This window comes from Sturnira hondurensis, unplaced genomic scaffold (assembly GCF_014824575.4).
Source record: "Sturnira hondurensis isolate 20B ecotype Veracruz unplaced genomic scaffold, ASM1482457v3 Scaffold0006496, whole genome shotgun sequence".
NCBI lineage: Eukaryota > Metazoa > Chordata > Mammalia > Chiroptera > Phyllostomidae > Sturnira > Sturnira hondurensis.
In genome coordinates this window covers 1,325,215-1,341,693 of record NW_028079127.1, presented here as the reverse complement: position 1 = coordinate 1,341,693, position 16,479 = coordinate 1,325,215, and the positions used below count along the sequence as shown (strand labels likewise).

Here is a 16,479-nt window from a genome sequence, read left to right as displayed (position 1 = left end):
TAAGGTGGTGGGATTATACCCACTAGAAATCATTAGCAAAAGCATTCTCTCTGTTTCAGAAAAGAACAATCTCTGCACATAGCCATGATTACAAGTTAAATAAAACTTTGCTGGGAAGCAATTCTCATTTATGAACTCTGCATTAAACATCTAAGTACATCTGTTATGCCCAACATAATGGTAACTTTTTGGGTAATGATTTCTTAGAATCACAAACGATGTATAAATTCCCAGAGATTTACACATTTGGAGGGGTGGAAAGTGTCCTGGATGATTGCCTATTATACTCAAATACTAGGTTTATACCATGGCCTTTATTTCTTCGTTTTATGCCTGAGAATCTGAAACTGCAGTCTTGTGTGGGGGCAAAATTGCTACCCTGAGAAGAATATTTTAGTATGCCTTAGACAGCATTCACTTGCCTCAAAATTAGTGTTTTGCAGTATATCTCATAAACGATTAAAACTACTTTAGAAAAACATAGGATTCAAAGAGTTTGCATTTAATTTCAAGTTGTTAGAAGTACTGACTGAGACCACGACTCCCACCTCCCACCTCTCTCACCTTGGACTTCTCTCACACCCCTTATGTTGGAGTGCCAGAGCACAGCATGGATTCTTAAGATTACATAACTTTATTCTTTCTGTTTGTTCTAGTATTTTGTCCTTTAGTCTTTGACTATCTGATTTCATATTCTTCAAAACCCAGCTCAAACCTGACTTTATTAAGAGGCAGCCTCCATGTGTGCTTCACCTCTCCTCACCCACACCCCGCTCTCATCTCTTCTCCAATTTCTGTTCCAATATCAACCATCTCAGCCTACACACCTCTGATTCTGGTGTTTGTATTTCTTACTATACATAAGTTCCATCTGGTAGGGAGCACTGTATCGTTCCTGCCCAGCACAATTTATGATGCAAAGTAAGGGTTCAGTAAGTGATTATGAAACAAACAACTGAAACTCTTTTTGCATCCAGAGACTAATTTGTATTACCTATTGTAATCAAGAGCTGAGATTTATTTTATTTTCTTTCATCCAGATACATATCCTTCCTTATATCATATCGCAGTCCCATGTGCGCACATGAATGAATATTTATGTGCGCACATGGGACTGCGATATGATATAAGGAAAAATCTATAAAGCACTATATATATATATATATATATATATATATATATACACACACACACACACACACACACACACACACACACAAGTCTGATCACAGGCTCCCCATCCCTGGGGACTAGAAGCACTGAGGTGAGCTGCGGGAAGGGAGGTAGAGACATGTAACTTACATTTTGCAGCTGGACGTGACTCTTCACCAAGTGTTCTGACTTTGCCATTGTGCTGGACACTTTGAGACTGTAGTTTTTACCATTTTGTGGCTCTTTCAGCTGCTCTTGAATTTGTTTAGCTTGTTTTCTGTTGGTTTAAGTAAAAATATAAATGTATGGTATGCATATTTTTTCACTCCCATTATCTATATTTGTCAGTTACTAACGCTGGATAAACTCAGTTAACAAAGAGAATCCTTCCCTCATTTTTGACTCCACCAAGAACTATTTCCAATTTGGAGAGAATGTGGTATTACCCAGCATCACCCACAGACTCACACCCAAAGGTGCTCTCAAGACAGAAACATAATGTATAGTCCTTGCCCTCACGGATACAAGAGATCCCAACCCCTCAGTGGTCTGATGCAAATAATTAGAAATGTTGTGAAAAAGTGACCAGTGGAAAATGTGAAGCTTGGGCCTAACAGCCACATATAACATACTTGAAAAGTTACATTTATATCTGCACAATTCAAATACATATAGCTTGATTGTGTGCATACCATAACATATGTATATTTTTTTACCATTTAGAAACAGCTCATTTATTGTTATCATCAACCCTACACATAATTTTTTATCCCTTTGTAATTTTTTGTAAATAACAAAAATATTTAATACTTAAAGAGCACCTATTATGTGCCAAACATCAGTTCACTTATTCTTCACAACAATTCTGTGTGATGATGCATTAACTCTATATATTTATTTATTAGATGAGAAAACAGAGGCACAGAATTGTTTGCCCATATTCATATAGTAAGTAGTGGAGCTGGATTTTAGCCCAATCAGTGTGACTGCATATTCTATCCTCTTAAACAGTCCTCTTTTTTTATATTTATCTTTAGAGGGGAAGGGAAGGAAAGAGGGAGAGAAATATCAGTGTATAGTTGCCTGTCATGCGTTCCCTGCTGGCCTGCAACCCAGGCATGTGCTCTGACTGGGAATCGAACTGCGATCCTCTGGTTCGCAGGCCCGTGCTCAATCCACTGAGCCATGCCAGCCAGGGCAGCACTCTTAACTGTCAAACTACTTGCCTGTGACCCATAGCTTCTTAGAGTGAATGTGGAGATTGCTCTCAGTTTTTAGAATCCAAATAAGTACTCCTGCCTGAATATGTGGTGACTCTTATCTGAGATGCAACAAATCAATGCATTGTCAGCTGCTCTCTCCCAAAAGCTTTGCAGCAATTAACTATCAGCAGCACCAATAAAACAAACAAACAAACAAAAGAAAGAAAAGAAACAAAAAAAAATCTTTGCAGAATCATCAGCACCAACTTTATGTCTTCCCCAAGGCCCTGTCAAGGTCAGAGAGCTCTGGTGGAGTACATTGGAACACTGGCTCTTGCAAGGAGCTTTACCAGCCAGGAAGCACTCTGCAGATCTCAGCCTCACGTATCAGAATGACTGGGATTTGCATCATAATTCAAAAAAGATTGATATTCTAACCATCTCTGAGCCTCAGTTACCTCATCTGCAGGTAGAGATTTTATTTATTATTTTTTAAATATATTTTATTGATTATGTTATTACAGTTGTCCCATTTCCCCTCCTCATTCCCCTCTACCCTGCACACCCTCTTCCACCCACATCCCCCCATTTAGTACATGTCCATGTGTCTTAAGTTCTTTACCTTCTACATTTCCCATACTATTCATGTTCTCCCCTTGTCTATTTTCTACCTACCATCCCTGCTACTTATTCTCTTTACCTTTTCCCCCTCTCTCCTCCTCCCACTCCCATTGATAACCCTCCATGTGATCTCCATTTCTGTGCTTCTGTTCCTGTTCTAGTTGTTTGCTTAGTTTGTTTTTGCTTTTGTTTTAGGTGTGGTGACTAATTGTGAGTTTGCTGTCATTTTACTATACATGTTATTTATCTTCTTTTACTTAGATAGATCTTTTTAACATTTCATAAAATAAGGGCTTGGTGATGATGAACTCCTTTAATTTGACCTTATCTGAGAAGCACTTTATCTGCCTGTCCATTCTAAATGATAGCCTTTCTGGATAGAGCAATCTTGGATGCAGGGCTTGCATTTTATGACTTGGAATACTTCTTTCCAGCCCCTTCTTGCCTGCAAGGTCTCTTTTGAGAAATCAGAAGACAGTCTGATGGGAACTCCTTTGTAGGTAACTGCCTTCTTATCTCTTGCTGCTTCTAGGATTCTCTTCTTCATTTTAATCTTGGCTAATGTTATTATGATGTGCTTTGTTGTGTTCCTTCTTGGGTCCAACTTCTTTGGGACTCTCTGAGCTTCCTGGACTTCCTGGAAGTCTATTTCCTTTGCCAGATCGCAGAAGTTCTTTATTATTTGTTCAAAGAAGTTTTCCACTTGTTGCTCTTCCTCTTCCCCTTCTGGTACCCCTATAATTCAGATGTTGGAACATTTAAAGATGTCCTGGAGGTTTCTAAGCCTCTCCTCATTTTTTTGAATTCTTGTTTCTTCATTCTTTTCTGTTTGGTTCTTTCTTTCTTTCTTCTGGTCCACTCCACTGATTTGAGTTCCAGTTTTCTTCCCATCACTATGGGTCCCCTATGCATTTTCATTCATTTCATTTAGTGCAGCCTTCATTTTTTTGTCTAATTTGTGACCGAATTCAACCAATTCCATGAGCATCCTGATCACCAGTGGTTTGAATTGTGCATCTGATAGGTTGGCTAACTCTTCATTGCTTAGTTGTATTTTTTCTGGAGCTTTGATCTGTTCTTTCTTTGGGCCATTTTTTTTTGTCTTGACACACCTGTTATGTATGAGGGATGGAGCCTTAGGTGTTCATCAGGATGGGGCAACCCAGTCACTGAGTTGTGATGCTGTATGTGGGAGTGGGGTTGGAGAGAGGACAATGGCACTTGCTCTGCTCTCTGTAGGATTTCAGTCCCTTCTGCGACTTCCCCTAAGCAAACTGGGCCTTTCTTGTGCTGATTCCCATGTGGGTGGGCTTATGTATGTTCTAGGACCCTGTGGGTCTCTCCAACAGATTCTTCTGTGAGGCTAGGAGTCTCTCCCTTGCCTCAACCATCACAGGTCTTCTCAATTGGTGTTTCGAGGGTTTATTTCCCTGCACTGGGACTCTGGGTTGTGCAGTCTGTCTCATTCCCCAGTTTCACCTGGTTTATCTGTGTGCGAATGTGTGACTTTCTGGTCAGCCAGGCACCTTGCATGTAGTGCCTCACTTCACAATCACTGCCTTGCTGGGTCTGCCTGTTACCACCCCATGCCCAGAGTCTGCTAGCCTGCAGATAGAATTTTTTAAAAGCTACCTTCCACACTGTGGAAACTAAAGTGAGAGCACAGGTGGAGTATTGATCTTTTCCCTTTCTTATCATTTAGGAAGCTTAGATGGGAAGGATGCTACAGAGGAATTGGAACAGTGGCTCAAAGTGGAGAGAAAAGATAGTATTAATTACATTTCTTACAAGCAAGTCATAACATTTTCTACAGGATTTGGAGATTCTGAGCATCAATTCTTCTTTTGAATTTACAAGATGAGTGTGATGTACTCTGTTTAAATACTTCTTTCATCTTTTCAATCATTGGCAGTCAGTAGTGCGGGTGTTGATTTTTATCTCCAGGACTTTTAGTTGCTTTAATCCAGTTATGATAATCTATCTACTTCCTAACAGCTAAACTGTGGCCTATTGTTAAAAATAAATCAGTCATCAGCATTTTTAGAAGCACATTACAGCCAGAAAATTCTATAAAGATTCATTGATGAAGCAAAGGGAAAACCAGGTCCCACATGAATAAATAATCATGAGGCAGTAAGAGGAGGCTTGGCACAGAGAAAGGACCCAATTAATTTCTTGAAAGTTAAATAGAAATACTATCTTTTCAGTAATTCCATAATTTAATTTTTGGTAAATATAGAATATATTGACTTATTGTGAGTGATGAGAATTTCCTTCATTGTGTCCTTCAGAGATGTTGGGGTTTAATTAACTCAGAAAATTGTCTAAATTCAAAAAAGTGTTCTTCTCTTCTACCTAATCATATTACCTTCAAGCTTTCATGAGCTAACAATTTTCTGTAATGTTCTACCTGGTGAGGTCATGCCATACCAAGAGTGACAAGAGAATGGAAAAAGGCCCAGAATGGTGGAATCAGGGATTATGGGAACTAAAACATAAATGACCAAGAAAATATGAGATTTGGGCTAACTCCTGACTTTCTCTGGCCAGAAACAGTACAACCCAGTATATAGGATGGAGGTTCAAGTGACTGTATTTGGAAACCAATGATAGAAAGGCCCTAGAGTCCTAAAAGACATGGGCCTTTTGAGATAAGGTAAAGAAATTATACACATAAAAAAAAAACCTTAAAGTATGTATGAAAATGAGGAAAGGTCAAGGTGGAGTCTGCCCAAGGTTTTTGGAGGTGGCTTATAATTCCAACAATAAACACAGAGAGTGTTAATGTCATAACACTCTATATTATAAAAATGTACATTGCTTTCAGCTATATAGATTAGATGCTTAGTGTTTGATGTGGTATTTTTCTCAGGCCAAGAAAAACAAATGAAGACCATGCCTGAAAATTGTATTCAAAGAAGGAAACATATTCTTAATGAGAACTATAACTCCACTTGGAAAAGGCTTCAAATTTTATTATCACTTTATTCTTCTCACATTTTTTATTTATTTGTTTTGTAATGAAAATGTGTCCCAGCTGAGCAGGCTCTGGTGGCTCAGTCCTTTGAGCCCCCCATAATGAATCTGATATTGAACAGGGTTTTCATTAAACCCCTTGACAACTTGCTGAGCCCCGGGTGTTGGTCTCAGAGCACACCTGCTGCCCAGAGTGGGGGAGACTGACAGCCCGGGAGACAGAAGTCCTCTAGTTTTTCACCTGTTCCCTATTCTTGGGGTTATGATCACCAGTTTTTAATTTAAATGTGCTTCACCACAAATTACACACTAAAAATAAGCGATAGAGTACTACTTCACAGTAATTTGCTCATTGTTAACTACACAATTTCTTTCTTTCATACAACATGCATAAGGAGACCCTTGTAGAGCCCTGTCAGCAGTGATTACTCCTCTCTGCTCCACTGTACATTTTTGGTTCAGGTTCCCCGGGTTCGAAGTTCTGGAGTAGAAACACATTGCTGTTAACAATAGCAAGCCTTCATTGAGTATTTACTCTTTTAACACTATGGTGTCATTTTTACAGTATTATCCCATTAATGCCTAATATATTCTAGGAGGTAGATATATTTTTGGCCATATTTTACCAAAAGGAAACCAAGGGTGAGGAACTGGGTGTAACTTGCAAGCAAGTGGCAGACTGAAGATGTGAATGCAGGCATGGCTGACATGTATGAAATCCTGACCACTATGTAATGTAGCCTTCCCAGACAAATAGTGCTCTGGGTTGCACCAGGGAAGACATTCCTGATTCACTCCAAGGAATTTTACTATCTAGTAAAAGGGTTATATGAGGCAAATATGGTGGAGTGGTGCAGAGTATATTTAAATCACAATTTAAACTAGAACTGTGGAAATTCAAAGACCCCATCTGTCTTTGGGGTAAGATATAAATAAGTGTCTAATCACTATGTCATATACCTCAAACTAACACAATATTGAATATCAACTATAATTGGGAAATTAATAATAATTCTTTAAAAAATGAAGACCCCATCTGCAATTTTTATTACGTGGCTTTGACAAATAATATTTTAAGATTAAATTCTGATATTTAAAAAATGAAGCAATAATATGCAATTCCAATTGTAAAAAGTGGGAAATAACATATAAAAAGCCCAGTATCTCTGACAAAGAATAAGTACCTAAAAATGAATGTTTAGTCCTGAAACCTATACAATTTTATTAATCAATGGTATCCCAATAAAATCTGTTAAAAAGTTAAAAAAACAAAATGAGCAATACAAAAATGAACACGAACAACTTTCACAGCCAAGAGTTGCCTAGGAGATGTGATAATTAAATGTAATGGAGTATCCTGTGTGTGACATTGGAACAAAAAAGAAGCACATTAGGTAAAAACTTAAAAAAAAAAAAAACCTGGAAGCATGAAATTTGGTTAGTACTTCTGCATCAATAATAAATGTATCATACTATATAAGACAATAATAAAGGGAAATGAGCCTGGGTATAAGGACTCCATCTGCACTATTTTCAAGAATTCTGAAAATCTAACTTTATTCTGAAATAGCTTATTAAAAAGCAATGGTTACTGATTCTAGATTCATACATGAGTTTCCATTATTATTTTAAAGATCAACATATACAAAATGCAGATAGATATCATAGACTATATCTGGAAATTGATCCAATTTTAGAAGAGCAAATGAATAGAAAAATATATATCCAATGAAAAGCAATTATGCTTTGACCTGGATTTCAGGCAAGCTGGAGAAACAGAATCTGTGCCAATATATTGAAGTCTACATGCCTTGCAAGAAACTAAAAAAAAAAAATGTATTTTTATCTGCATGTCTTATTTTAAGTACAGATGGAGCCATTTCCATAAATAAAATACCTTTACCAAAGTTCATTTAAAATAAGTATATATGTATATGCACATATATACTTATATACATCTCTCTATATATGTATATTAATGGCCTACTTTATTAATAAAAAATAAGTACCTTTATCTGCAGGTCTGATTTCTTGGCAAAAAGATTATAGAGCGTATTTGAGATATGTATACCAACTGGTGAATCAAAATAGTTTTTATAGTATTCATATTTAATATTTGTCTAAAATCTTTATGAGTATCAAGTAAAAATACCATGAAAGAAAAAGAATACTTTTTTAAAAAAGAAAAGTCTAGATACTGGTTGATTATGTTTAGATCTACACCAGTGACTTCTCTGTTCAGAACAGTTAACTCCTAAATCACAGGCATACACTGAATCTAATTCTGGCAAGTAACCAAAATGTGCGAAGAGCATAGAGTTTTTATGATCACAAAGAGAAATGATAACTATGTGCATCAAAGGTAAACTACACACACATGCATACACATTCTACATACACTCACCACAGTCTACAAAATATTCTAAGTCATTGTAGGTGTTTGGTGGACCAATTTGCTTTGAGATCCCTCTGCCTGCAGCAAAGGCTGAGAACTCAAAGAATGACAAAGTGCTTTCTCTGAGAAGTAACCTTTTAACAGGTGAAAAAAATGGTCTTACTTGCTTTTGAAGTAGAATGCTGCACAGAACATGCCCACGATGATAAGTCCAAAGATGATACATGAAATTGACAGCACCTGCCTTTGATAAACTTCTTCACTCTCTGTGGATATGAAAAACAGAATTAGAACGGATGTTAGCAGGGCACAGAAGAGACAACCTCCATCCTTGTTCTTCTGAGCTGGTAAAAACCTTTCAAATCAAACTGTCTTGTCATGAATAGGAAAACACGAGAAAATTAGTAGGATTTGATTTCTTTGCAATGGTCTGTAAGAACGCTGGTGGCTACTCCCTGTACTGCATGGCTGAATCAGAGCTCATACATAGATACCACAATTAGGTTTCTTATTATCAAAAGATATTCCAAGACCTTAGTGCATACCAGGAACACAAATATTTTTGAAATTAATGTGGGGTTCAAAATAATCCGATACAGAAACAAATATATGTCGATAAGAACTTTCCTGTACCAGTGATGACTTTCAAGTTATTTCATGTGACATTGATACCACTGCATTTTATGATTTGGTCCTTGGCTGTCAGTTTCCAATTTATCCACCCACTACTGTGATTTATACCACTAACAAAAGGGAACACCAGTATATGGGTGAACATTTATTCACCCATTCTGCAACTTCCTCAGTACCAATGATCTGGCACAGTAATCTCAATCTCTGTTATCAAGGTCACATTTTACAGCTTCTTGTTGCAAAAAAATAAGAATCCATAAACAAACATTTCACTTTTCAGCTATTACTATTTTCACACCCAGCTACTTTTCTAAAAGGTCTCTACTGAAAAAGTTCTATCTCATAAAGACCTTTTATCCATAGATTTCAGAATTTTCTGTTATCATCCTCTCCTTGTCTTCATTTCTCTTTTTATACACCATACAGACTATGATTACTGCCATTTACTGTATTGCTAATAATCTCATCTACTGCATCCTTTTCTCATTGTCCTTTACTCATTGGAAAAATAAATGTGTACAAAATCCAAGAAACTTCATTGTCTGCCCTTCTACCTTGAACAGTTCAGATTGGAGAGAAAATTACACAATTGGGAAAATAGATGCCCATTAAGGTTGACAATCACACTGCTTAGGTAGATAGACATCCAATAGTGACTAACAATCTCATCAGCCTGCTCCTGCATTTTCCTAAAGTTTATCCATACTTTCTTCACACTATTCAAACATCTCACTTACTCTCTCTCCCACTCTCTCAGATCTTTCATATATGTTCCAAAAAAATAAGTCAATACAGAAGGTATCATCTCTATTTGTAACACAAAATATATAAAATTAATTGCATTTTTATTCCTTTTTGATTCTCTCTTATTAACATAGTGCAGTAGTTCTCAAATGTTAGTGTGTGTTGTAGTCACCTTGAGAGCTGTTGAAAGGCAGACTGCTACCTTCTTTCTCTCCCAGAGAAACTGATGTAGTAGGTCTGAAGTGGGGGAAGAACATTTACATTTAAAAAAATTTCCAGGTGATTCTTATATTTCTGGTCTATGAAACATAGTTTGAGAAACACTGAATAGACTAAGAATTCTCAGAACAAAGATCTATATAACAGAATAACCTGGGGAGGATTTGTTTTTCTTTGTTAAGGCCAATTATGAATTCATTTTGGACCTTCTAAATCAAAATGTCTGTGCAGAAGAAAATTTCAGGTATTTCTCATGCACACTGAAGTAAGAGAATGATTCAGTCAGAGAAAATGCTGACTTTTTATAAAAGACTAATTCCTCTGGGTATAATTGCCTTCTATTATCTCAGGGTCTTCACAATCACCAAAAATTGAAGAGAAGGAAAAACATTACAATTCACTCTATTGTACCAACATTACCTTTATATGAACACTAGACAGAGATATAAAAAGAAAATAAATTAGAGCCATATATTCCTCATTGATATAGATACAAATATTCTCACAAAAATTTAAGGCAATCAAATCCAGCAAGAAGACCAAGTGTGGTTTTTATAAGGAATGCAAGGTTGATGTAATATTTAGAAATTAATAAATAAGCCCTGACTAGTGCGGCTTGGTTGGTTGGGCATCGCCACACAAAGCTAAAGGTCACTGGTTCGATTCCTGTGCAGGGCACATGCCTGGGTTGCAGTCCCAGTCTTGAGTTGTGGTGCCCCTTTGGTTCACAGACCAGCATTCAATCCACTGAGACACACCAGCCAGGGCTGATTCACAATTTTATCAGTCAATAAAAATAATTTAATTATTAGATTAAAGGAAAAATTATTTAAAATCTAACTTTCATTTTTGATTAAAGTTCTCAAAAACTAGATATAGAAGAGACTTCATCACCCTGATAAAGGATGTATATATAACTGTATAATAATTATATAAAATATTTTATAATATATATTTAAATACATACATACAAATTATAAAAGACTGACAGCTTTCCCCCTAAAATCAAGAATTAAGCAAGAACACATACTCTAACCACTTCTATTCAACATTGTACTGAAAATTGAGTCAGTGTACTAAGCAAAAAACAGAAGTTCAATCCATTTAGTTTGAAAAAGTAGCAGAAAAATTTTCTTTGTTCTCAGACAGCATGGTCATCTATGCAGAAAGCTGACAAAATCTACAAAAGATGAAATAACTAATAAGAAAGCATAGTGAATTTGCAGGATATAAGGTTTCAGGATAGATGATACAAAAATTAAATGTATGTCTACTTAGTAATAAATAATCAGAAATTAACATAATATCATTATTTACAATAGCATCAGAAATATAAAGTGCATAGAGACAAAATTAACAAAAGATACATGAGGCCTGTATACTGAAAACTATCCAAACATTATTGAGAGAATTTAAAGAAAACCTGAATAAATGAATATATATACATCTATATCATGTTTGTTTATGGATTGAAAGACTCAATACTATTAAGATGTCAATTTTTCCCAAGTTAATAGATAGATTAATTACAATTCTATTAAAAATCTCAGGAGGAATGTTATTGTTGTTTTTTGTTATAGAAATTGACAAGCTGATTCTAAATAGCATGTGGAAATACAAAAGATCTAGAGTAACCAAAACAATGTTTTGATAGCTAAGAAGTCAAATTGAAGTACTTAAATTACTTTGTCGCAAGACTTATTATAAAGCTACAGTGATCAAGGCAAAATCATATTGGGCTATTTAAGCACAGGTACGTCAATGGAACAAACAAGGGAGTCCAGAAATATGTGCAAACATATGTGGCTAATTGATTTGTGTGAAAATGCCAAGATAACGCAAAATGAAAAGAATCTTTTCAAAAAATGACATTGTAATGATAGTACTGCCATATCCACAAAAATGAATCTTGACCTTAGACCTTAATGTAAAATTTTACATTCTAAACTATTAGAAGAAAACATGGGAGAAAATCTTAATAACCATGGGTTTGGCAAAGATTTCCTAACTGCAACAGAACAGATACAAAATACAAGAATTTTTAAATCAATAAAATTGATTTTTCAATCAATTAACTTTCATCAAAGTTAATAATGCTTACTCTTCAAAATACAGACTTATACTATATATTGAAAAACATGGACTATTCGACAGAAATATATATTCAATGACATGGACTTGTACATACAACATATGTGGTGTATCTCTTGCTAGCCAATAAGAAGACAAATAACCCCATTTTGAAATGGACCAGAGATTTGAATGAACATTTCTCTAAAGATGTATAGATGACAAGTAAATACATTAAAATATGCTGAATATCATTAGTCATGATGCAATTGGAAATTAATCTGCAATGAGATATATGGCATTTCCACTAGAGTGATTAAAATTTAAAAAAACTCACCAAGAATATAAAACAACTTTTAACTTTCATGATGCAGCCATTCCACTTCTAGGTATTTACCCAAGACTAATGACAGCAAATGTTCATTATGTACATAAATTTCCATGGCAGATTCAGTTTTAATAGTGAAAATGTGTGAATAATTCAAATGCCAACTAACAGGTGAGTGGATAAACAACATGTAATATAATCAGACAATGAGATATTTGTCAGAAATAAAAAGAAATGAGCTCTTTATATAAGCAAGAATGCACATGAAGCTTAGAATAATTAAATGAGTACCTGTTGCATTATCCTAATTGTATAAAATTCTGGAAAATGTAAATAAATCCATAGTATATAGAAAGCATGTAAGTGGATATCTGGGGTCAGGAATGGAGGGGCTTTGGTGGAGGAAAGACACCTCAGAATAACATGAAAAAACTTTGGGGAGTTATATGTATATTCATTGTCTCAAATATGATAATATTTTAATGAATTAATATTTATATAAAATATATCAAATGATAAGTTTTAGTTGTTTTATTTTATGTCAGTTATAGTTGCAACAATATTAATCCTGGGGCAGAGAATACAGGGAGTACATAAAGCATATTTATGATGTGAAAGATACATGCCTGATGCAACACCATTCACCCATACTAACTCCTCTCTTTTTCTTCTAGCATGTCTAAGATTTACTTTATAGAGCCTGATACATGCTTTTCTTTATCCTTTTCTAAAATGTTATCCATATTTGTTTTTTAAGTGCCTACTCACCTTTTGACTTCAAATTAAATGCCACTAACTCAAACAAATCTTGCACTGCACTGCAAGCATCCCTGGTGCAGGAGACCATGTTTTTGTTGATTTATTCATTTAACTCACCACTGTTTCCCTAGCACCAAGTGCAGTTCCTCCCACATAGTTAACACCCTAAAACTTGTTACTTAGTGAATAAATAGATATTTCAGGATTTATAGGAATTTCCTTCTGCTATTCATGAAATATCCACTCATGCATGAAAGCACCCAGGGATGTCTTAAGGTTTAATGTTTCCTTTGTTCACACCATGCCCTCTCAGGTTTCACACAAATCTTCCTTCCCCAAGTTGACCAGTGGCAACTGACTCCACCCATTTTGAACTCTGGGCGTGGCTCTTTTCATTACGGCTTTTGCATTCAAACATGCCTCCTCACTGTGACTCTGTCACAAGTCCTTTGCAGAGGTTGAGTGCTGTAAGGATAATGATGAAGGCATTTGTTCCCAGGCATCAGAAAAAAAACTTTAGTTTTGGTCTATGGATAGATAAATACTCTCATTGTTCATCTTCTTTGCCTTACCATCTGACTGCCAGGCCCTGTTTTTCTGGGTGATTTTTAGGCTACCTAGTCAGGGTCCAGGAAGACACTCTGCATGGTTGTGTTTATGTATGGTTCTTAACACACTCCATGCCTGCAATGGTCAACTGTTTAGTTTTATGTCTTGGCCTAGCTTCACTCAGTGCTGATACCAGCCCAAAGCCAGAAAACCAGCCTGAGAGTTGGCTCATGGCACAGAAGTCCCTATATCAGGACGTGCTGGGGTATTTTGTAATGCTCCAGAAACTTCCTGGGTCAGCTAATGTGAATGAGTCCATGATTTGTGATATTCCTCAACAACAAAGTCAATTACCATACTCTACCTTTAATTAGGTAAATGAGTATTAGACACAACAGACCTGGATTAAAATCTATGTGTACAGAACCTGATTTCTAGGACTTCCTTCCTTCCTTCCTTCCTTCCTTCCTTCCTTCCTTCCTTCCTTCCTTCCTTCCTTCCTTCTCTCTCTTCTTTCTTTCTCTCTTCTTTCTTTCTCTCTTCCTTTCTTTCTTTCTTCCTTTCTTTCTTCCTTCCTTCCTTCCTTCCTTCCTTCCTTCCTTCCTTCCTTCCTTCCTTCCTTCCTTTCTTTCTTTCTTTCTATCTTTCTTTCTTTCTTTCTTTCTTTCTTTCTTTCTTTCTTTCTTTCTTTCTTTCTTTCTTTCTTTCTTTCTTTCTTTCTTTCTTTCCTTGTTTCTCTCTCTCTCTCTCTTTCTTTCTTTTTTGACCATGCGCTATCTTTAAATATGACTACATATTTTTTCAGTCCTTTTTCCTACAGAAGTGTGTTGGGAAACAAAGTTTTAGAACTATCCCCTCTTGTCTTTCATCTTAGGTTTTATTTCCACTTTTGATGTCTTTATTCAGACTGGAATATCAGAAAACAGAAAGTAAGCCTAAGAAAAATGTTACATTATCCAGTTATCTGAGTGAATGGAGACTGACATTTCACATTTGGAAGATTCAAATTAAAGGGATTAAGACTGTGTCTATTGAGATCCTGCTTGGACAAATAGCTATCTTAAAGGATGCCATCTCTTCTATCCCCACATTTCCAAGCTCATTACATTTTCCAGTTGAACTTGAAGTAAAATAAAATATTTGTATCAACTATAAAGAATTGCATTTCACTTCATTGCTGTGAATTGATAACTGCAGTAGAAGAAGCATGACTTGCTTATGCTTATCTACCCACCCCAAACTGTCCCAATAAAAATACTTATGAAAATAATGGATAACAATACTCAATAAAACAAAAAATAAGATTGTATTTACTAAACAATATATTTGTGAAATCTATGTGGGGTTTTTGTTCCTATTGGAACTACTCAGAGATAGTCTGGGGAAATGCAAAATATCAATTCTGAGTTTAAATCAAGAGTGAAAATAAAACTCCAAAGACTGAGTGAATTTGCAGACCGAGGTGGAGTCACAATGATGGTACTATCAATGTCTTCAACTCACAGTGTTACACAAGAGCTAGCATGGGGAGGTGCAAGAAGGTGCAAGGAGCAAATGGGTTGAGTCAGGCAACTGTGGATTTGACTTTCATTTTAGCTATTTTTTCTTTTTTAAAAAATAGATTTTGTTGATTATGCCATTACAGTTGTTCTAATTTCCCCCCTTCATTCCCTTCCACCCTGCACACCCCCCCATCATTCCCTCCTTTAGTTTACGTCCATGTGTCACAAGTTCTTTAGCTTCTACATTTTCCCTACTATTCTTGCCCTCCCCTATGTCTATTTTCTACCTGCCATCTATGCTACTTATTTTCTGTCTTTTCTCCACCCTTCTCCTCCTCCCACTCCCATTGCTAACCCTCCATGTGATCTCCATTTCTGTGGCTCTGCTCCTGATCTAGCTGTCCTCTTAGTTTGCTTTTGTTTTAGGTGTGGCTGTTAATAACTTTGAGTTTGCTGTCCTTTCATTGTTCATATTTTTTATCTTCTTTTTCTTAGATAAGTCCCTTTAACATTTCATATAATAAAGGCTTGGTGATGATGAACTCCTTCAATTTGACCTTATCTGAGAAGAAGTTTATCTGCTTGTCCATTCTAAATGATAGCCTTTCTGGATAGAGCAATCTTGGATGCAGGGCTTGCATTTTATGACTTGGAATACTTCTTTCCAGCCCCTTCTTGCCTGCAAGGTCTCTTTTGAGAAATCAGAAGACAGTCTGATGGGAACTCCTTTGTAGGTAACTGTCCCCTTATCTCTTACTGCTTCTAGGATTCTCTCCTTCATTTTAATCTTGGCTAACGTAATTGTGTTGTGCCTTGGTATGTTCCTTCTTGGGTCCCCATTTTGAAATGGACCAAAAGTCCTATTCTCTGGGACTTTCTGAGTTTCTTAGACTTCCTGGAAGTCTATTTCCTTTGCCAGATTGCGGAAGTTCTCCTTTATTATTTGTTCAAATAAGATTTCCACTCACGACTTTTCCTCTTCCCCTCTGGTACCCTTATAATTTGGATGTTGGAGTGTTTAAAGATGTCCTGGAGGTTCCTAAACCTCTCCTCATTTTTTGAATTCTTGTTTCTTTATATTTTTCTGTTTGGTCATTTTTTCTTCCTTCTGGTCCACTCCCTTGATTTGAGTCCCAGTTTCTTTTCCATCACTATTGGTTTCCTGTGCATTTCCCTTCATTTCAATTAGTTTAGCCTTCATTTGTTCCTCTAATTTGTGACTGAAATTGACCAGTTCTGTGAGCATCCTGATCACCAGTATTTCAAACTGTGCATCTGATAGGTGGGCTATTTCTTGGTCACTTAGAGGTATCGTCTCTGGGACTTTGA

General features: G+C 36.1%; 1 protein-coding gene across 2 annotated transcripts in view; it reads right to left on the bottom strand.

Moving 5' to 3' along the window:
* NRG3 (neuregulin 3) overlaps nucleotides 1–16,479 on the bottom strand; it is a 1,179,966-nt gene that overhangs the window by 30,601 nt on the left and 1,132,886 nt on the right. For both annotated transcript variants that reach the window (XM_037049346.1, XM_037049347.1), the window contains exons 5-6: nucleotides 8,510–8,612; nucleotides 1,303–1,429 (exon numbers count right to left, since the gene is read on the bottom strand). In XM_037049346.1, the coding sequence (XP_036905241.1) occupies nucleotides 1,303–1,429; nucleotides 8,510–8,612 (230 nt within the window). The remainder of the gene's footprint in view (nucleotides 1–1,302; nucleotides 1,430–8,509; nucleotides 8,613–16,479) is intronic.